Below are 23189 nucleotides of genomic sequence, written 5' to 3' on the forward strand. Positions count from 1 at the left end.
CGAGACATTCTGGTGGTGGCGGCGGCCGCTGCTGGAAAGAGCCAGAGCCCGGGCGGGCGCCGAGTGTTGGGGGGGTGGGTGGGAAAATGGCGGTCGCGGCAGCCTGGCTGTGGAACGAGCGCTTCTGGCTTCCGGTCAACGTGACTTGGGCCGATTTGGAGCGACAGAACCCCGAGGGATACCGCGCCGGTCACCTTGTGGCGGCGCTCCCGCTAGCCGCCGGCCTTTTGGTTTTAAGGCACTTCTTCGAGAGGTAACGATAGGCGGGGGAGGTGGCCGGCGCAAGGCCGGGTGTGGGATGAGGAGCTGGGGTGGCCGTGGCCGACCGACCCCGCCCCACGCGGGGCTGAAGGTTTGGGTCGGGGGGGGGGGACAAGCTTCCGCCTGACAGACCGCCCCTCACGGTTCCGGTTAAGTGGGTGGTGGGCGGTAGCGGTGTCTGACTCTTGACTTCCTTCTCTTGACTTGTCGGAGAGGTTCGGGGCGAGGCTGGTTTTTTTTTTTTCCCTTCCTTCCTTCCTTCCTTCCCGGGACTGCGGAGCGAGCACTCGTCCCTCCTCCTGGCTTGTTCAGTGGATTCGCTCGAGTCGGCCACGGTCGCAGCCTGTGCCTGGGTCTGCGGTGGCAAAGCATCCGGGCGAGTCCTCCGAATGACAACCTTCCCCTAATAAATTTCGATGAATGGTCGTAAACACGCGATCGTCGGAAACGTGCTGCCGGATTCCCTTCTGGTAGTGTCGGCCGAGTTGCTCAGCCCGCCCTGCAAAGACGAACCTGGCTTCGTTTATTTAGTTTCGATACCCCCCAAAAGGAAAGCAAAAGGGGGAAGGTTCGCATCTAGCTGGCGGTTTTTTTTTAAAAAAAAATCTTACACTGCACCTATCCTGAAAGGTGAAGTTGGGCTGAGAGAAAGAGGGCTTGGAGATGACCTTAGACCTTCATTGGGGGGTGGGGTGGGGTGGGAATTTGAACTCGAGTGCCCCCCCACCCAGTCGAACTTTGCAACTGAATCTGTCTCTAGACTTCTTGCTGTTTGTCTCAACATTCATTATTGATGAAGGTGAAGTCAGGTTTTTTTTAAAAAAAAAAAAGTTTTAGATACTTTGCAGACCAGAAGATGTGCGCTTTTTTTTTCTTTCTTCATTGAGTTTTTCAGTGTTTTAAGATTAGATATGTGCTGAAAAATCAGGGTGGAAAGGAAAGGATTAAACAGGATAGATACAGAAAACAGGAATGTAAAGATGGTGGGGAGGAGAGAGAGAGAGCCCTCTAATTTATGAAATGATTTGTTAAAGCCCAAGTTTAATTAAAACTGTGCAGGCCATAGATACATTTTTGTGAGGGCGTTGATGCGCTGTTTTTGGTTAAGTGTTCTTGTAATTAATTCCTCAAGAGAAGGCAGTGCATGTTGGTCTCAAGATATGATACATATCTGGGCCAAGACTGTCATGGGCCTTGATGACCCACTTTGTGGCTGCTAGGAAGCAATGCAGAGCTCACAATTGGACTCATTCTCTTTTCTTCTATGTCTGAATGTTTGGTTTATGAGATCTGAGACACTGCCGTACTTTTATGTTCTTTCTTGTGTTACATTTTCTGATGTAGGAATTAATTAATTTTAGGAATTAATTTTTGTTGAAAATGCCCTGTTCCCAAAATACGCATGGAATAAAATGTGTTTATAACTATTTGAAATTGTGATTTACATGAGAACATTTATTGTTCAAATAGTGATCTGGTATAATGGTTAATAAACAACAGCTATAAATTGGACTGTTAACTGTAGTTTAAACTGGATTGGCAATCCCTTCATTTTCTGGTTTGGGACTGAACATGCATTTTTCTCATGTAAAGTATTTCTGTTTTATGTTATTTTTATTAGTGTAAATCAAGCTGTACTTTTAGAAATAGAGTAATAAACATACAGGCAGTCCTTGACTTAAAATTTGTTTAGTGACCCTTCAAAGTTGCAATGGCACTGAAAAAAATAACATGACCTTTTTTCAACCTACTGTTGCAGCATCCCCGTGGTCATGTGATCAAAATTCAGACACTTGGCACCTGACTTGTTTTTATGATGGTTGCAGTATCCCATGTCTTTCTGACAAGGAAAGTCAATAGGGAAGCCAGATTCACTTAAGAACCATGTTACTAACATGGCTGTTACTACTGCAGTTACTACTGCAGTAATTCATTTAACAAACGCAGCAAGAAAGGTCATAAAATGGGGCAAAACTCATTTTACAAATGTTTCACTTAGCAACAGAAATGTTGGGCTCAATTGTGGTCATAAGTCAAGGACTACCTGTATTGTAATAACACTTTAATAATACAGCTGTTTCAGCTTTTACAGCAAATTATAGGTAGAAAATTTTACGTCTTATTTTTATTCATATCAAACATTTAATATGTATATATAGAAAATTGGCATGCCAAGAGAAAGCTTAGAATTCTATTTTGTAGTTTTCTGTTTCCAGTTATTTTTTTCCCACTCACAAGAAAGATCTATGGCATGAATGGCAACTTCCAGCAATCCTAGCCACATCCTGGCAAATAATGAGTCCTGGGAGTCGTAGTTTAGCAACAGCCAAAGGGCTATAGAGATTCCTCTCTGATACACACACTGTGAGGAGTACTGAAAATTTTGAAGCCAGTTTTCTTTTGAAAAGTACATTTATTACTAAAATTTTATAGTTATTTGTATCCAGCTGAATTTTTCAAATATGAACTTATATTTATCCTGAAACTGATTTCAGTACATTTTAGGAAAGGCTTTTATCAGGTAACAATGTAAAACGGAGATACTATACTTAAATCAACTAATACCTAACAACTTTGCTGAGCTGTATTGTTTCCTTCCATTGTTTTCAGTCATCAAACTGAAATCTTGGGAAAGCAACTTCAGCATTTTGGTTGGAATAGAAGGGTGTGGAAACATGTAGTGAATGGTGTTGGTGTACAGTAGATTTAGTATTTTCTTTCATTGTTTTTAGCTTATGATTTGAATTTTTTTCTCACTATTTCTTATTATATCTTTTCTGCATTTACGTAGTGTTGCTTATATTGAAAGGGAATAATATGATAGGTAATGCATGTAGTGGCACTGGCAATTTGTTTCACAGTTTTTAGAAAGGCAATTACATTTTCTGTGATGGGAAAATGTTTTGCTGTTATGAAACTTCATTTTTTGAGGTTTTACCAATCTACTGGTAAATTAACTCAGAGTGACAAAAGATATTTCCCCCCTCTTAGGACAATGGAGATTTGTTATTTTATTATGACACATACTCAGTATTTTTGATGTAAGAAAAAATTTTCACCGCAATATTTTCTAAAGCTTCAGGAAGATCCCTTAATGCACAAACAAAAGAGCCTTGGTAGTACAGTGGTCTAAGGCACCCTGTTATTAAGCTGGTTATTAAGACCAGCTGCCTGCAATTACTGCAGGTTCGAATCTCGCCAAGGCTCAAGGTTGACTCAGCCTTCCATCCTTTCTAAGGTAGGTTAAATTGAGGACCCAGTTGTGGGGGCAATAAGCTGACTTTATATAAATATACAAAAGGATGAAGGCTATTGCTGAGCACATTGTAAGCCGCCCTGAGTCTCCGGAGAAGGGCGGCATATAAATCAAATTAAAAAAAAAACATAATTATAAATGTAGGGGAATGCTACAAAAGGTGCAATTTTTTTAATCTTCATGTCTCATGTCCTCCTTGCTTCCTATTTTCCTGACAACTCTGTGAGATGGAGGGGGGGGGACAGAGACAAAGAGAGAGAGAGAGAGAGACGAGAGACAGAGAGCATCAAACTGCTTCTTGATTTTATTTAGAGCTAATTGGCAGTTCTCTACTGAGATAGAATATTATGTCTATATTAAAATCTGTTTGGTGGAAAGTGTTAAGATTAGTTTTCTATTTCCATTTTGTTTAAATAGAAGAAAAAATAGCAAATATATTACATGCTATCAAATTCCTCATTAAATTAGAACTTGTACACTAAGGAAGAATACAAAATGTTAATTGTTCTTAACTTATTATGGAGAACAGGGAGGTAACACGTTGCCCAACTGGGAGCAAAACACTAAATCTGCATGTTGACCTTAACTTCCTTAGGAAATTAGAAAACCTCCATTTCTGCGCGGTTAATACAGATGATTCACTATTGGTGCCATGAATTTTATTGCTATTATAGTATGGGTTTTTTTAAAAAAAGTTCAGTTAGGATATTCAATTATTGATCAGCCTTCAGTTTAGCCTATAATGTTAAAAGTTTAATTTTGATTGTAAAAAAATAAATTTTTATAACAGAGTTGTCAAAGTCTGGAATATCTTACCCGATTCAGTTGTCTCAGCTACTGCCTTTCACAGTTTTAATTCTCTTAACTTGTGTGGACCTCGCATTTAATTTAAAAATTTAAAGAGATTCTTAAGAGGATCTGCCTAAGTGCACTAAAGTGCCTATTGTCCCTGTCACATTGTATATTTTTCATTTTGCTCATTTGAATTTGTAATGTTTGTTGTCGAATAATAAAGATCAAAACAAAACACACAAACACACAGGCTAATTTAATGCACTAATTACAGGTAGTCCTTGACTTACAATGGTTTGTTTAATGATCATTCAAAGTTACAACAGTGTTGAAAAAGTGACTTATGACTGTTTTTTACACTTATGACTATTGTGGCATCCCTTGGTCACGTGATCAAAATTCAGATGCTTGACAGTTGCAGTGTCCCAGGATCATGTGATCACCTATTGCAACCTTCGGGCAAGCAGTCAATATTTGGGAAAGCCAGATTCACTTAACAACCGTGTTACTAACTTAACAGCTGCAATGATTCATTTAATAACTGTGGCAAGAAGGGTTCTAAAATGGGGAAAACTCACTTAGCAAATGTCTCACTTAGCAACAGAAATTTGGGGTTCGATTATGGTCGTAAATCGAGGATTACCTGAAATAGATTTTTAAAAGTCCCAAACTGCAAGGCATGCCAAGATGTATACTAGGTGCAAAAAAAAAAAAAAAGAAAGCAAATGCCATGAAAACCTCTTCAAGGAAAAAAATTCTGAAGACAGAACATTATTAAAAAGGTCCTGATTCCTCTCTCTGAATGGTGTCTGTTTTTCTCTATTTTATCCTCACCTCCCACACATTCACACAAAGGGAAAGATGCCCTTGAGAGAATCCCTGCCTTGGAAATTACACTGAATATTCATTTAGTCTTTTTGATAACATATCGTCTCAGAATAAGATGCATTTGAAGCAGCTCCTCAGAGTGGACTCTCATTTGTAGAACATGTTCTTAGGCCTTTACATATCAGAACCAGCATTTTAAACTTTATTGATTTGTAGGTATGCACATAGAATAAATGAATAAATCTCAGAAATGTACTGCAAACTGCTCGGAACCCCATAATAATAGATGTTTTAAATATCATGACATATTCAGTGCAATTCCCAGTTGCCAGATAATTGTCAAAGAGAGAGAACCTTATGAACAAACCTGCTGCAGTGGTCTCTGTGACATATTTCTGCTGTATGTGTTATTGTAGTTAGCAATAACTGATGTTGTTAAACTCAGCTTGTGAAAGTTACTCTGTCTTGATAAGGATTCTGAAAAAGAACAGTTACTATTTTCTCTTGACTGATTGCAGAAGGCTTTATGAGGCTAGGTACTATACATACACTGTGTACAAATGTTAATTTATAGGCGGTGAGTGATATAACTTATTTGTTTCCATTCTCAAAGAAGAGCTAAAGAGCTAAATTTGTCTGGACTTTCTACTAGAAGCTTCAGATCTAGGGTTGTATAACTTTTAATACTATACAGTGATTATCACTACTGACCACTAGGAGATATTAGACAACAGGTTTTGTTCTTTTTTGTAACTTGTGAGGCATAAAATGTCTGTTTTCTTTCACATTGCAGAGCCACGTGGCAATAGGAATGTGCAATGGGAAGAAAAGCACTTTTAGGCGGCAGCACTGCAATCCCCACCCCAAATCCAAAATGGTTCCCAGTTCCCCCGCTGCACATTGCAGGGGAACTGGCCGCCCACCGCCTGAAACGCGGCTCTGAAAATTGGATTGGGGAATCCAGGCAGCGGTGGCTGGAAAGGAGGGGCATTTTACTTTAGGAGCTCCTGTTCGTCTCGGCTTGGCTCCTGGGTGCGGAGAAGGTTTAGGCAGCGGCAGCGGCGGCTCCTCACATTGCTGGGGAGTGAAGTCATCGCGAACATTGTCTGCTCTGAGCTACCCGCTGGGCGGCCAGAGGGGTGACCAGCCGCAAATCGTGGCACCTGCCTTGTTCCCCGAAGCTGCCAGGCAGATTTCCCCCCCCCCAGACCGTCCCGAAGAGGTTTGTTCCTCAGGCTGTGCCCCGACCCAGATCCCCGCCGCCTGGAACTGCTCAAAAATGGCCAAAGGGTGGGGGCCGATGGGTTGGCAGGGCTACATTCGGTGTATAAGACGCACCCAGATTTTCATCCCCTTTTTGGGGGTAAAAAGGTGTGCCTTATACACCGAAAAATACAGTATGTTTAGAAGAGGAACAACTTTTACTGGGCAAGACTGAGACTAATCTGAAAGCGGATTTAAAAATGACAGGTAACAAGAATGATATGGAAAAGGATGCTACATTGGATAGACAAATGAAACCAGTTGATATCTTAATAATTAAAATAACAAACCAAAAAAGTGACTTGGATAACTTTCCTATATTGGGATTACAAAAGAAACTTATTAAAGGATTGAAGAATTTTATGAGAAGGAACAAAACATGAAAAAAAAGTTCTAGAACACTATTTGAAAGCTTTAAGGGTCAAAAATTTAAAAAGTAAAAAGGAATATAAATTTGGCTTATTTGATCAAAGTTAAAAATAGACGTTTCATTATTTTTCTATTTTTTTATTTTGTAATTTTATCTTTTCAATTGCAATTTTTAATAATATTGCTATTAAAAAGATGTTCTCCTTCATAGATTGGCTTTTATTCTTTAAGCTTTTCACTGCTCTTTTTTTGAGGATTTCATCAGCCGCAACCAGCCACAATTTTCTTGGCCCTCCCTTCTCCTTTCCCACGTATATTTGTTTGGAATTCAGTCCATTGTCTCCATTTAATCAATATATTTCTTCATATTTCGTCACTTTTTATATAATCCATTTTCATTCATTGCCCATTCATATTCTTGTTTTAACTCACACACTGCTTAAATACCCTATTATCCACTGCATTCAGTTTATCAGGGAAGATGGAGAATTAATAAATCAGTCATAGGCATGGCTTGTGAAGGGGATAACGACACCAAGAATCCTCCAAAAAGAAAGGAGAAAACCAAGCAATGGGGCAAAGAAGCAGAAGAATGTAACATAAATGTCCAATCCTCTTAGGAGGGTTATTATACTCTGCAGTTACTGAATAAATTCCAGGGCTTCACCGTTGATGTTTTTAGACTGCTGAATGAAGAACAACATTTAGTGATTAAGGAAATCTTCTCTGAAGATTCTGCAAAGGCTCTTGACAAATATTTCTTCCTGTAGATCCATGTGGAAACAAATGACAGCCTTGAAGACACTTTAAGGCACTGATATATTGGGCAGGAAGATAAAGGAAACAGAGGCACAAGGTGTATCTTATTTATTCCACCCTGCCAAATAATAGGATTCAGGAAGAAGAATTGGAAATAAACAACTGACTGTGGAGATGATGCCCGTATAAATAGTTTGGGTTCTTTGATGAAATGCATTTCTGAAATGCGAAATTCCAAGCAAGAAAACTAGAAAGAATATATTTTGGAAGGTGCCCTGTAAATCTTATTTTTGGAGGGGGGGGGCCTTTAAAACAACCCTGTGGGGAAACGGGAAATGCTGGAAAACATTAGTGTCAAGAATTGGGACTTGGAAGAATAGGCAACATATGGAGGCATTGAAAAAAGAGCTTGTAAACAAAAGAAGGACTAGTCCAGTTATATGATCCAAAGATTCCCTTGTTCTTATACAAATTGACGGCATGGAAAACAAACAAGATCTATTTTTTTTTTATTTATTTTTTATAATTTGATTTATATGCCACCCTTCTCCGGAGACTCAGGGCGGCTTACAATGTGCATATGTCTTAGTGCAGAGAGACAAACATGTTTTAGCAGGTATTATTGAAAGCAGGTGGGATGAATTTCATGAGTGAACTATAAGAACTTAGAATATATTTTATTCAAGAAGAATAGATAGGACAAAAAGAGAGGAATAGGCATATATGAAAGAACAGCGCATCTGTTAACTGCAATCAAAACGATTCTCACTAGCTTGAAACCTACATGTTCAAAAACTAAAACATCCACAATTAGGTTAAAGCCAATCAAAAACATAAGAGCAGCAGTAAGAATTACACCAGTTCCCATCTTAAAGCAGCAGAAACTAAAAGCAGAAAGTAAGATGACATTGGGTATATCTTAGGGAAAGGCTCTCTGGAATGTGTTTGGAAACTGCAGTAGCTAAATATTACAGCTAGACTTGAGCGCTCTGCAGACTATTATAGGGTCTCCTTTATATTCCAGACACAATTTTGTAGTTTAAATGTCCTACATAGTTTTGGATAGAACTGCTTCACTTGGATCTTCCCACTACCAATGGCATTATTATAGAGCACATTTCTTGGAAAGGCTGTTTATGGGATTTCTCCCCTCTGTTGCCCATGAAGATGAAGTAAATTGTCTTTAAAACTCTTGTTATAGACAGAAATTTTAAAATAGTTACATTGTATATGCGCAATCTGGGTGTCCTGGATACGCAGCTGTCCTTGGAGGAACATCTGACGGCTGTTGCCAAGGGGACCTTTTGTCAGGTTCGCCTGATCCGCCAGTTGCGCCCCTTTCTTGATCGGGATTCCGTGTGCACAGTCACTCATGCCCTTGTCACCTCTCGCCTGGACTACTGCAACGCTCTCTACATGGGGCTCCCCTTGAGGAGCACCCGGAGGCTCCAACTGGTCCAGAATGCGGCCGCGCGGGTAATTATGGGAGCTGCATGGCGCTCCCGCATAACACCGCTCCTGCGCGAGCTGCACTGGCTCCCAGTGGTCTTCCGGGTGCGCTTCAAGGTGTTGGTTACCACTTTTAAAGCGCTCCATGGCATAGGACCTAGTTATCTTTGAGACCGCCTTCTGCCACCGACGACCTCCCATCGACCCATGTGCTCCCACAGAGAGGGCCTCCTCGGGGTGCCATCAGCCAAGCAATGCAGGCTGGGGACCCCCAGGGGGAGGGCCTTCTCTGTGGGGGCTCCCACCCTCTGGAATCAGCTGCCCCCAGAGATAAGGAGAATCCAAGACCTCCGTGCCTTCCACCGTGCCCTTAAAACCTACCTTTTCCAACAAGCCGGGCTGGCCTAACAAATTTTTTAAATGATTTTAAATTTGTTTGTCTTTTTAAATTTTGGGCCAAATTGAGATATTTCCTTTTAATCTGTTCTTAATGTATTTATTATGTGTTTTTATTTGGCTGTACACTGCCCTGAGTCCCTAGGGAGACGGGCGGTATATAAATTTGAAGTAAAATAAAAAATAAAAAATTATAGTCTTCAAGTAGACAGTGTGATGAATTAAAAGATTATTAATGATTAAGTGTAAGTGGTGGTTCATAACATTTTAACCAAATAATTTAGACTTTAGAAAAGTTGGGTTTCATGTTTTAAAATCCTTAGAAATAAAACGTCCTGAAATTTTAACATTTTAAATTTCATGTGGGTGAGCTCTTAACTATTGTTGCGATGTCCAACATGTAAATGAGAATGTTTAAATGTTCACATTACCTTTTCATGATATTGGTAGTATTTTGTGTATGATTGTTTCTCTGGAATTGGGTCCCCAGGTTTCTTGCCAAACCCTGTGCTGTGCATTTTGACATTCAAGACAGTGGACCTCACAGAGCTCAACCCAATGCAATTTTAGAAAAAGTGTTTACATCCATCACTAAAGTAAGTGAGAAGTCAAATTGTTCTGCATTATTATTTTGCATACTAGTTCCTTGGGGCAATGCTATGGTATAAAATGGTTCGGTATTCTTTTCTTATTGCTGAATTGTTGTAGTATGGAAGAAGTATGTAAGCTTTTAATTATTTAATTTAAGTTGGTCTAAATAATACTTTTATCTTTTAATTCATTCCTTTAATTCATTCTTTTGTTTTTGTTACTGTCTATTCCCTGCCCTCTCTCAACCTCAGACTCATATTGTATCTGTATGTTGTAAGAGACCAATAAATATTTAATAACTAATTATTCTTAAACCAAGGATTTCTAGCTGCATTAGATTGAGGGGGAAAGGAAGTTTTTTGTGTAGGCTTCTTTCTGCTTATGCGGAACCTGCAAATACAGTCAGTGCTTCTTTTGCGCATCTATAGTCTTTATACTGTTTATGCTATATATCATAGCTGGTGCTGCCCTATATCATTTTTGCTTAGTAGAGAAATAAGATTTTTACCTACTGCAACAAGGGACTTGAAACCCACCTCCACAGACAGCCAAAAAACAAAACCCCATACCTCTGCCTGAGCTTTACATCCAAATTTTGCTGAGAAAATTGCAGATAGAGTAATCACAATGTTTTCCTTGGAGAAGTGTCTGTAATTGTGGAGAAAAGACTTCAGCAGTACTGAATATATAGGTAGCCCTCAACTTACAACCATTAGTTTGGTGCCTGTTCAAAGTTACAACAGCACTGAAAAAAGTGACTTATTACCATTTTTCATACTTACAACCATTGCAGCATTCCCATGATCATGTGATCAAAATTTGGGTGCTTGGCAACTGGCTCATATTTATGAAGGTTGCCATGTCCTGGGTCATGTAATCACCTTTTGTGACCTTCTGACACACAAAGTCAATGAGAAAGCTATATATTCACTTTACAATTGTGTTACTAACTTAACTATTGCAGTGATTCACTTATTGTGGCAAGAAAGATTATTAAATGGAGTAAAATTCACTAAACTGTCTCGGTTAGCAACAGAAATTTTGGGCTCAATTGTCATAAGTTGAGGACTGCCTGTACTTGAACATAATTGGAACTTTTTCTGGTACAATTGTGCAAGGACTTTGTTTCTCAGACTGAGTATTTCCTCTGTTTGCCTTTCTGAGCAAAACATATAGTTCCAGATAATATCCAGCAGGTTGCAGACTGAAGGACAATTGGGCAGAAATGGGAAGAACCTATTTTAGAAATTTGATAAGAAGCAAAAAAAAAGCTTTTTTTATATCTGTTTGATCATCTCCTAGTGTCCAGATGCAAGACAATTAGAAGGTTTGTCAAAACAACTAGATTGGGATGTCCGAAAAATCCAGCGATGGTTTCGTCACCGGAGGAACCAGGATAAACCAAGCATCCTTACAAAGTTCTGTGAGAGCATGTAGGTTTGTGTAATTCAAATCTTAGACTTTCAATTCTTTATTTTAAAAGTAAATATCAAATAGAATTTCAGACTTTAAAATTAGTAATGTATAATATAAAAATAGTATCTTTAAAATATTTATACCAATAGGGATACTTAGAGTGATAAAGACCCACTCAACAGAAAGAACTGTTGAAGACACAATCCTATATCTGGATCTCTTTCACATTATCCAAACTGTGTACATCTTAGTTAATGCTATCTCTTCTGAGTTATTCAGTAGAATAGCTATAAAAGCATCTATCTATTTCTTTGCAGAATTTGTGTCTTTATCAAGTTGTCTTTTACTGTCTGGGGTTATTTTCCTAAGCATTCACTTGACTTTTTTATAGACTCTTGTCTCTGTTCTTTTCTGTCCTACTTAAATTTATTTTCTCACTTTTTTAATGCATGGCTTGTATCACTATAGTATCTGAGCATTTTGCCTTCCTGCCTGCTACCTCTATGGTTTCTGCCTCTCTTCCTCAATGACTACTTCCCCAAGATATATACCATAGGTGAGTGAGACTCTTATTTGACCTCCAAATCTATTTGATAAATAATAAGAGTTTTCAAAAATTGAAGACATTTTGAATCTGAAATTTTGATTGGGCAAACATTTTCTCTTAGCATGAAGATAGATTTACTTTCTTATAACGTGTTTTTGGCTCTTACTAGATCAATATTTGTATGCCATATATTCTTGTTTTTTAATTCTAGGTGGAGGCTTACATTTTATTTATCTATTTTTATATATGGACTCAGATTTCTTTGGTCGGTGAGTATGTTTGACATCTTTAAATTATGCTAAATGAAATGATAATAATTTAATAGCAAGAGTTGATGCTTGGTGTTTTTATTTGGATGCTCAGTTTTTATTTAATTATCTTAATAGAACTGGAAAAGTAGCTTTCAGTTATGCTTTGTCATAGAAATGCATTTATATTTTTTATTATAGAACCAGAAGGACTTGTTTGAGATTTGCAATATATTATTCCTTACAGATCTTTAGCACTCAAAGATATAAATTTCCCAGTGTCTTATATGAATGTATCTGCATGTAATTCATTTATTAAAGCATTATACTTACATATTGCTTTTTGGTGGATTAAAGAAAATGCTGAGATTAGATATAATTTATCATATCCCTTGGACTGCAAGGCGATCAAACTGATCAGTCCTAGAGGAGCTCAACCCTGACTGTTCTTTAGAAGGCCAGATCCTGAAGATGAAATTCAAATACTTTGGCCACCTAAGAAGGAAGGACTCACTGGATAAGAGTCTAATGTTGGGAAAGATTGAGGGCAAAAGAAGAAGGAGATGACAGAGAATGAGGTGGTTGGATGGTGGCAGTAGGTGTGAGCTTAAATGAACTCAGGATGGTAGAGGACAGGAAGGCCTGGAGGAATGTTGTCCATGGGGTTGCGATGGGTCGGACACGACTTCATAACTAACAACAAATCCTATAAATACATTAAAATTTGGTGAAACTGTCATTGCTGTCCGATTATGGGAGATGTCATACCTTTAAAATCTAATGTTTGTTGATAGGGCTGTATGAATAATTTAAAGGAAATAAGTAACTTGATATTTAAGTATAAGAAAACACTTAGTTAATTAGTTAAACTAAGAAACCAAAATATCTTTCTGAAGCAACCATTTAGATGTTAAAATCCTGCTGATAAGTGCGCTCTGTATTACTCTATTTTTCTTTTTATTGTAGTCACCCTGGTTTTGGGATACACGACAATGCTGGTATAACTATCCTTATCAGGTATCCATTTTCTTTAATAATATTTAATAATGATGATGGTGATGGTGATGGTGGTGATGATGTGATGATGATAATTTTATTTCTATACCGCCCTTCTCCTGAAGGACTCAGGGCGGTGTACAGCCTATTAAAAACACAAAAATATACAGACATCACTTAAAAAATAATTAAAATTATTAAATAATTTCGGCCAAATTAAAACCCAAAAATTTAAAACACCCAATTTAAAATCCTTTACATTGATAGCCCGGCCTGCCGGAACAGCAGGGTCTTGAGAGCACAGCGAAATACACGGAAGTCGGAGATCTTGCGCAATTCAGGGGACAGTACATTCCACAGGGCAGGAGCTCCCACAGAGAAGGCCCTCCCCCTGGGTGTCGCCAGCCGACATACCTTGGCCGATCGCACCCTGAGGAGCCCCTCTCTGTGGGAGCGGACTGGCCGGTGGGAGGCTACTGGTGGCAGAAGTCGGTCTCGAAGGTACCCAGGTCCTAAGCCATGGAGCGCTTTAAAGGTGGTGACCAACACCTTGAATCGTACCCGGAAGACCACTGGGAACCAGTGCAGCTTGCGCAGGAGGGGTGTCATGTGGGCACAACGAGTCGCGCCCCTAACCATCCGCGCGGGCACATTCTGGACCAGTGCTCTTCAAGGGGAGCCCCATGTAGGTGGGTGAGCCCCATAGGAGGTGACCAGGGTGTGAATGACTGTGCGCAAGGCGTCCCGGTCCAGAAAGGGCCGCAACTGGCGAATCAGGCAAACCTGATAAAAAGCCCCCCTGGCCATGGCCGTCATATGCTCTTCTAAAGACAGCCGTGCGTCTAGGAGGACACCCAGATTACGAGCCCTCTCTGTGGGGGGCAAAGATTCACCCCCAATAGTCAGCGATGGCACCAGCTGACTATATCGGGACGCTGGGAGCCACAGCCACTCGGTCTTGGCAGGGTTGAGTCTGAGCCTATTTCTCCCCATCCAGACCCGCATGGCCTCCACGCAGCGGGACATCACATCAAGGGCATCATTGGGGTGGTCTGGGGTGGAGACGTATAGCTGAGTATCATCAGCGTACTGATGAACTCTCAGCCCAAAACCACGGATGATCTCGCCCAGCGGCTTCACATAAATGTTGAACAGAAGGGGTGAGAGGACAGACCCTTGCGGCACTCCCCAAGCGAGGCGCCGCGAGGTCGACCTCTGCCCCCCTGCCAACACAAACTGCGAGCGGTCAGAGAGGAAGGAGGAGAACCTCTGCAGCACGGTGCCCCCTATTCCTAACCCTCTCAACAGCTGCAGCATGATACCATGGTGAGAGATCTAATAGAACCAGGACAGAGGAACAACCCCTGTCCTGAGCCCTCCAGAGATCATCCACCAATGCGACCAATGCCGTTTCTGTGCTGTACCCCCGCCTGAAGCCCGACTGGTACGGGTCCAGATAGATGCTTCATCCAGGTACTGGGGAAGCTGTCATACCACCGTACTCTCAACAATCTTCGCCACAAAACAAAGGTTGGAGACTGGACGGTAGTTGGCTAATTCAGCCGGGTCCAGGGATGGCTTCTTGCTGAGGGGCCTCACCACCACCTCTTTCAAGGCGGCGGGAAAGGCACCCTCATTCAGAGAAGCATTTATAATCCCCTGGAGCCAGCCTTGTGTAACCTCCCGGGAGGCCAGTACCAACCAGGAGGGACACGGGTCCAATAAACATGTGGCAGCACTAATCTTACCCAGAACCCTGTCCACATCCACTGGAGCCACAGGATCAAACTCCTCCCAGATAATATTCTCAAGACCTCCCCCCGTCTACCCCCCTGGACTCACCCAGTCGGAGTCCAAGCCTTCCTGAATCCGAGCAACTTTATCATGCAGGAATTGCACAAAATCCTCAGCACGACTCTGCTAATTAATGCTAATTTAATGTTTTTATATTTTTATGATGTTGTAAACTGCTGTACTCACTTGATCATGAGATGGGTGGCATATAAATTAAATTAATACATAAATGCTGTTATAGGATAATTTAGTTTAGGTGCTGTGGAGTTTGTGCTGACTATAAATGTCATTTCCAACATTTTTTTTTCCTAATAAAATTCTGAGCTAGCACTGTGTAACTGCAGCATTGGTAGAGATACTGAACTTTATGATTGAAAAGGTTTAACAAACCACCTACAGTGGGGCAAAAAAGTATTTAGTCACCAATTGTGCAAGTTCTCCCATTTAAAAAGATGAGAGAGGCCTGTAATTGTCATCATAGGTAGACCTCAACTATGAGAGACAAAATGAGAAAACAAATCCAGACAATCACATTGTCTGATTTGGAATGAATTTATTTGCAAATTATGGTGGAAAATAAGTATTTGGTCAATATCAAAAGTTCATCTCAATACTTTGTTATATATCCTTTGTTGGCAATGACAGAGGTCAAACGTTTTCTGTAAGTCTTCACAAGGTTGGCACACACTGTTGCTGGTATGTTGGCCCATTCATCCATGTAGATCTCCTCTAGAGCAGTGATGTTTTGGGGCTGTCGCTGGGCAACACGGACTTTCAACTCCTTCCAAAGGTTTTCTATGGGGTTGAGATCTGGAGACTGGCTAGGCTACTCCAGGACCTTGAAATGCTTCTTACGAAGCCACTCCTTCGTTGCCCGGGCAGTGTGTTTGGGATCATTGTCATGCTGAAAGACCCAGCCACATTTCATCTTCAATGCCCTTGCTGATGGAAGGAGGTTTGCACTCAAAATCTGATGATACATGGCCCCATTCATTCTTTCCTGTACACAGATCAGTCGTCCTGGTCCCTTTGCAGAGAAACAGCCCCAAAGCATGATGTTGCCATCCCCATGCTTCACAGTAGGTATGGTGTTCTTTGGATGCAACTCAGCATTCTCTCTCCTCCAAACACGACGAGTTGTGTTTCTACCAAACAGTTCTACTTTGGCTTCATCTGACCATATGACATTCTCCCAATCCTCTTCTGGATCATCCAAATACTCTCTAGCAAACTTCAGACGGGCCCAGACATGTACTGGTTTAAGCAGACACGTCTGGCATTGCAGGATCTGAGTCCCTGGCGGCGTAGTGTGTTACTGATGGTAGCCTTTGTTACCTTGGTCCCAGCTCTCTGCAGGTCATTCACTAGGTCCCCCTGTGTGGTTCTGGGATTTTTGCTCACCGTTCTTGTGATCATTTTGACCCCACGGGGTGAGAACTTGCGTGGAGCCCCAGATCGAGGGAGATTATCAGTAGTCTTGTAATGTCTTCAATTTTCTAATTATTGCTCCCACAGTTGATTTCTTCACACCAAGCTGCTTGCCTATTGCAGATTCAGTCTTCCCAGCCTGGTGCAGGTCTACAATTTTGTTTCTGGTGTCCTTCGACAGCTCTTTGGTCTTCACCATAGTGGAGTTTGGAGTGTGACTGTTTGAGGTTGTGGACAGGTGTCTTTTATACTGATAACAAGTTCAAACAGGTGCCATTAATACAGGTAATGAGTGGAGTACAGAGGAGCCTCTTAAAGAAGAAGTTACAGGTCTGTGAGAGCCAGAAATCTTGCTTGTTTGTAGGTGACCAAATATTTATTTTCCACCATAATTTGCAAATAAATTCTTTCCAAATCAGACAATGTGATTGTCTGGATTTGTTTTCTCATTTTGTCTCTCATAGTTGAGGTCTACCTATGATGACAATTACAGGCCTCTCTCATCTTTTTAAGTGGGAGAGCTTGCATAATTGGTGGCTGACTAAATACTTTTTTGCCCCACTGTATATTCCTTTGTAAGACCTGTGGTTGCTGCTACTCCATTAAGTAGGATGTCATGAAGTAATTACAATACACCATACAATACATACAATAACTTGGACACATTAATTTGGACATATTTGATTTTAAAATACATATGGCTTATTATATTAATCATGACAGTAAATCCTTGGCTCAATATATCTTTTTAATTACTTCATTTTTTAATTAATGAACTGTAACAACACAAAAAATAAAGGTACATCAATGATTCTATAGTGAAAAAGTGACATACATTATGGTGGTTAAACAGAGCATAAATGAAGAAAAAGTAACTCCATGTATGGTAGTCCTCAGCTAACAACCATTTGTTCAGTGACCGACAATATGATCCTGTTGAACAAGGAGACTAACAGCCATTGCCGCATCTTCACGATGATGTGATCACAATTGGAGAGCTTGGCAATAGGGTGGCAATTGTGATGGGTAACAGTGTCTTATGGACACACGTATGCCATTTGCAATCTTCACTGCTGATTTTCGACAAGCAAAGTCAAGAGAAAGACAGCACGCAATCGCAAATAATCGCAAATTAACTTTGACATTGCAAAGTTTAATAGCTTTCTGTGATTTGCTTAATAACTGCAACTGCTGCAAATGCTGCTGTAATTTGGCACTTTATGACTGCATTTCTTTGTAATGGAGTTGCCAAGGACCATCTATAATGAAAGGAGGGGAAGGAGATCCATGTCGTCTCAACAGAAGATTAATTCAACCCTGAAATATATCTTTAAATCTAGACCATGTTGAAATTAATTGCTCTGTCTTCTAATTTTAGAAAAAATTTAAAAGTGGCAACAAATGCAGATTATTATTATTTTGAGGGGAGGATTGTATTGTCACTGTAAGAAATTTGAGACCTCTTTAACTTAACACGATTCATTGTTGTCCAGCCACAGCTTCTTTTTGGTTTTATGTTATGTTATACACCTTTTGCACAATTATTTGGCAAGTGAGTATTTTGACCATATCATCTTTGTATGCATATTTTCCACTTCCAAGCTGTATAAACTTAAATGCTTAGTGCAGTGATGGCTAACCTTTTTGCCATCGCGTGCCAGGAGGGGGGAGGGCAAAAATGGCCTTCCCCACCTTTCCGGAGGCCAGAAACGGCCCGGTTGCCAACTTCTGGACTCGAAGAGAGGCTCTGGAGGCTAGGGACAGCAAAAAACAGGCCTTCCGGTCCCACCGGAAGTTGGCAAATGGGCCATTTCTGGCCTCTGGGATGGGTGGGTGGGAGGCCGTTTTAGTGGATATAAGTAGATCAGGAGATGTGTATTTGTGTAATAAGGGAGAGTGTGTCCTAAGGAGATCAACATCCTATATCAAGGTGTGTATAATCATTAGGCAGCTTTTTTTCCTCAGGCGAAATGGGCTAAAGAAGAGATTTAACGGACTCTGAAAAGTCAAAAATTGTAAAATGTCTTTCAGAGAGATGCAACACTTTTGAAATTGCTAAGATATTTGGGCGTGATCACAGAACTATCAAACATTTTGTTGCAAATAGTCATCGGGGTTGCAAGAAATGTGTTGAGAAAAAAAGACGCACCTTAACTGCCAAAGATTTGAGAAGAATCAAACGTGAAGCAACCAGGAACCCATTATCCTCCAGTGCTGTCATATTTCAGAACTGCAACCTACCTGAAGTGCCCAGAAGTACAAGGTGTTCAGTGCTCAGAGACATGGCCAAGGTAAGGAAGGCTGGAATCCAACTACCACTGAACAAGACACATAAGTTGAAACGGCAAGACTGGGCCAAAAAATATCTGAAGACAGATTTTTCAAAGGTTTTATGGACTGATTTGATGAGGTTGACTCTTGACAGACCAAATGGATCAGTAATGGGCACAGAGCTCTACTTTGATTCAGATGCCAGCAAGGTGGAAGTGGGGTACTGGTATGGGCTGGTATTATGAAAGATGGACCTTTTTGGGTTGGAGATGGACTCAAAATCAACTCCCAAACCTGCCAGTTTTTAGAAGACACTTGCTTCAAGCAGTGATACAGGAAAAAGGCTGCATCTTTCAAGAAGACCATGATTTTTATGCAGGACAATGCTCCATTGTATGCATCAATGCGTGGCTAGCCGGTAAAGGCCTTAAAGATGAAAGAATAATGACATGCCCCCCTTCCTTACCTGACCTGAACCCTATTGAGAATTTGTGAGCCCTTCTTAAACGGGAGGTGAAGGAAAACAGTACACCTCTCTGAACAGTGTCTGGAAGGCTGTGGTTGCTGCTACACAAAAAGTTGATCATCAACAGATCAAGAAACTGACAGACTCCATGAATGGAAGGCTTATGACTGTTATTGAAAAGAAGGGTGGCTATATTGGTCACTGATTATTATTTTTTTGAACTGTCAGAAGTGTTTATTTGTAAATTTTGAGTTGTTTGTTTATTATTCTCACTTTAACAGATGAAAATAAATGAGTGATAGGGGAAAATTTTCATTTTTCATTTAGTTGCATAATAATTCTGCACACTAATAGTAGCCCAATAATAGTGCACACATAGATATTCTCCTAAGAAAGCCATAACATCACTTTTACTTTCTTAAATATTCAGGTTTGAGGTTTATTAACATTTTGGATTGACGGAGAGAACTGTAGTTGTTCAATAATAAAATTATGGTAATCCTCCAAAATACAGCTTGGCTAATAATTGCGCACATAGTGTGTTAACATGCTGCTGGAAAAATGCAGTAGTTAAAGATGTAAATGTGATACTGAATTATCATATTTTTTGGACTATAAGGCGCACTGGAGTATAAGACACACCAAGATTTCAAAGAGGTAAACGAGAAAAAAGTTTTTGCCCTCCCCAGCCCCCAGGAGTACTCTGCAGGCCTCCCAACCCCTCTTCACGTCCCATTTTTTGCAAAAACGGGGCCTGCAGAGTGCTCCTGGGGGCTGGGGAGGGCAAAAACGTGACACATTAGGTGTTTGGGAGGCCAAAAACAAGCTCGTTTTTGGCCTCCCAAACCCCCTACATGTCGCATTTTTGCCTTCTCCAGCCCCCAGGAGCACTCTGCAGGCCTCTCAGCCCCTCTTCGCGTCCCATTTTTCACAAAAACGGGGCCTGCAGAGGTTTTGGGAGGCCTACAGAGTGCTCCTGGGGGCTGGGGAGGGCAAAAACACAGCGCATGAGAGGTTTGGGAGGCCAAAAACAGGTCTGTTTTTGCAAAAAATGGCTTAACTACTGGACCAATCTATGTTGGATGAGCCATGTAAACAAGATTATTTTTCTGTTTTTCAGCCCATAACATCTGACATTTATTACTATTATGTCATCGAACTGGCTTATTACTCGTCTCTTATGTATTCACAGTTTACTGATATTAAGCGAAAGGTAAGAAACAAGTTTTTTTCTAAGCACCTATAGGAATCCCTTTTAGTTAGTTGGGTTGAAAAAATCTGACCATAATAATAGAAATACAACTGTTTGTCCTTGATTAAATGCTATAGCAGATTACACCACAATTCAGACGGTTAAAATATCTCAATTTGGCTAAAGCAATAATTCTAAAAGTTATATCTGGAGTATTTGGCTGTAGCACTAAATAAATTGCTTAATTGTTTTTCAGAAAAATGTCTGCTACCGTAGATGTTTTAATTTTTTAAAAAAGAAATATTCAATAAGTTTAAATCAGTGAGGTTGATTTAAGATGAGTGTTGTAGGATTGGCGTTTCTCATTCTTTAGCATTACTAAAATTGCAAGGGTTGTGAGCAGCTTTCCTTCTTCAGAAGGAATTTCTAATGTTGAATGCTTATTTCAGGACAAACTTATGGAAGGCTATCCAACATTCATACAAATTCCACAAGCAAGATTGGTGGGCTCTTAAAGGAAGAACAATAGAACTGCTCTTCCACCGGAGAGTTTCTCCCATAAAATGAAATGCTACCCTCTTCAAACTAACTGCCTTGATAAAGAGAAAATAATTATATTCTAGGATTAGGATTGTTTTCTGACTCCTTACAGCAGAGAAACTATTTTTGTTTTCAGTGAGATGCATAGATAATTTGGGTAGTATTGATAGTCTTGAATCTTAAGTTTCATTTAGATTTTATGCGTTGTATATGCTTTTGTGTGAGCATATACATCAATTGGCTCAAGGTTGACTCAGCCTTCCATCCTTTCTAAGGTAAGTTAAATGAGGACCCAGTTTGTGGGGGCAATAAGCTGACTTTGTATAAATATACAAAAGTATGAAGGCTATTGCTTAATGCATTGTAAGCTGCCCTGAGTCTCCGGAGAAGGGCGGCATATAAATCAAATTAAAAAAAAAAAAAGATTAGTGATGAAGTTATATTAACTGCATTTGTCAATCTGCAGGGATCATAATATAATAAGCAATAAGAAGCCCTCCATCCCAGTGGGTCTCTGCAGGCCTTGGGCTGCTTTCTACTCTATGAGGTCCCATACCTTCATCCCCTCCCCCCCACAGATCAGTCATTTATCCTTTCTGTAGAACCTGCCTCAGGCACCTTAAAGAATATATGTATTCATTGTGTCTATTTCAGGTGGATGGAGCAAAATCCTATGAGGTCAATTTTATAATTAAAATTAAACAATTATTATTTTTTTGAATTTTTTTTTATTTTTTTAAAACAAAAACATAAAATACATCTTTTCAAAACGAAGCATTGATCCGGTCATAAATTGGTACAATTACTAACAAATCTTAATTTTCAACTTAATATTTTACTCAATTATTTCCCTAAATTCTGTCTATTTGACAATGCCGTTTTCCCATTTAAATCTTAAATCTTTAAATCCTAATCAAACAACATTTCGTTTTTCTTTTTTCCTTTTTGCTTAGATGAATGTATTTTAAAAATATAGATCATTACACTTATTATAAGCATTTAAACAATATTTTAACTATTACTCCCAATATACTCATCTTCATTGCTGTTTATTCCAACATAATCATCCTAATTTTAATTATTAAATCCCAATATAATCATTTTATTTTTACCGCTAATCCCAGCACAATCACCTTTATTTTAACTGTTGAACCCAGCATAATCATTCCATTTTTATTATTAATCCCAGCATAATCCTCCTTGTTTTTGCTGTCATACCCAGTTAATCCCAGCATAATCATCTTAATTTTACTGTTAAACCCAGCATAATCATTTTATTTTTACTGTTAATCCCAGCATAATCATCTTTGTTTTTATTGTTAAACCCAGCATAATCATTTTTATTTTGCTGTTAATCCCACCATAATCGTCTTGGCCAAAGAAGTTGTAGAAAAAAATGCTTTTAAAAGCCTCTGACGATCCTAGCTGAGTTGCCTGATCGTCAGAGGCTTTTAAAAGCATTTTTTCCTGCAACCTCTTAAGGTTGTAGAAAAAATGCTTTTAAAAGTTAAAAAAAAAAAGTTGGCCATGCCCACCTAGTCACATTAACACCCCCCCAAGCCACGCCCACAAAACCGATAGTAACAAATTTTACATTTCACCACTGGTTGAGACCTCACTGAGAAGGAAACAGTATAGTTTCTTAAGAGCATAATGGAGTAAATGAAGATTTGAAAACCAGCTTTCGGTAATTAGTCTTAACTTGAAAGTATATTTTTGTGCTATCCAGCAGTTAGCAGGCCATAAACCTTTTTCAAACTTGGGTTATTCTGAATGCTTCTTTTTGTCAGAGTACATTAATTCCTTGATCGTTATAGCTATTTCTATCTTGTTTCCTCTAAATTCAGGATTTCTTCATGATGTTTGTCCATCATGTTGTTACTAGTGGACTCATTATCTTCTCCTACATAAACCACATGGTGCGAATAGGTACTTTGGTCCTATGTCTCCATGATTCAGCGGATATATTATTAGAAGTGAGTACTCTAGGTTTTATTATTTAATACTATAATTCAGTCTACAGTATTGATTTCCTTACCATTAATTTTTGTGGGATTTTTTTCCCCTCACCAAAAAAAAAAAAAAAAAAAGAGATTAAAACAATGTGTTATACTATGTATACATAGCATGGTGATTTGTAAGTAGTCCATTGAAGGCAACAGCTGTTTCTTAAAACCAGCGCCCTTTAGAAATCATTTGTGAATGGCCTAGTAGTTAAGACACCACTAGGGCTACAAAACCGGAGATCATGAGTTCAAGTGCTACTTTAGCCATGAAGGCCAGCTGGGTGACCTTGGGCTAGTCACTCTCTCTCAGTCCAACCCATC

At 39.7% G+C, this 23189-nt stretch overlaps 1 protein-coding gene across 4 annotated transcripts in view; it reads left to right on the top strand.

Annotated features, from left to right (window-relative positions):
- CERS5 (ceramide synthase 5) overlaps positions 1 to 23189 on the top strand; it is a 33658-nt gene continuing 10469 nt past the window's right edge. Inside the window, exons 1-7 of one of the 4 annotated variants that reach the window (XM_070937817.1) lie at positions 1 to 253; positions 9864 to 9969; positions 11267 to 11397; positions 12139 to 12196; positions 13142 to 13192; positions 20251 to 20343; positions 22710 to 22838. In XM_070937817.1, the coding sequence (XP_070793918.1) occupies positions 87 to 253; positions 9864 to 9969; positions 11267 to 11397; positions 12139 to 12196; positions 13142 to 13192; positions 20251 to 20343; positions 22710 to 22838 (735 nt within the window). In that variant the 5' untranslated portion in view covers positions 1 to 86. Of the gene's footprint in view, positions 254 to 9863; positions 9970 to 11266; positions 11402 to 12138; positions 12197 to 13141; positions 13193 to 20250; positions 20344 to 22709; positions 22839 to 23189 lie in introns of those variants that run through there. The other 3 variants (XM_070937814.1, XM_070937816.1, XM_070937815.1) reach the window with 3 other exon arrangements.

The sequence above is a fragment of the Pituophis catenifer genome, unplaced genomic scaffold (assembly GCF_029215685.1).
Source record: "Pituophis catenifer annectens isolate HBS135680 unplaced genomic scaffold, rPitCat1.0.hap2 SCAF_2, whole genome shotgun sequence".
NCBI classification, from domain to species: Eukaryota; Metazoa; Chordata; class Lepidosauria; order Squamata; family Colubridae; genus Pituophis; species Pituophis catenifer.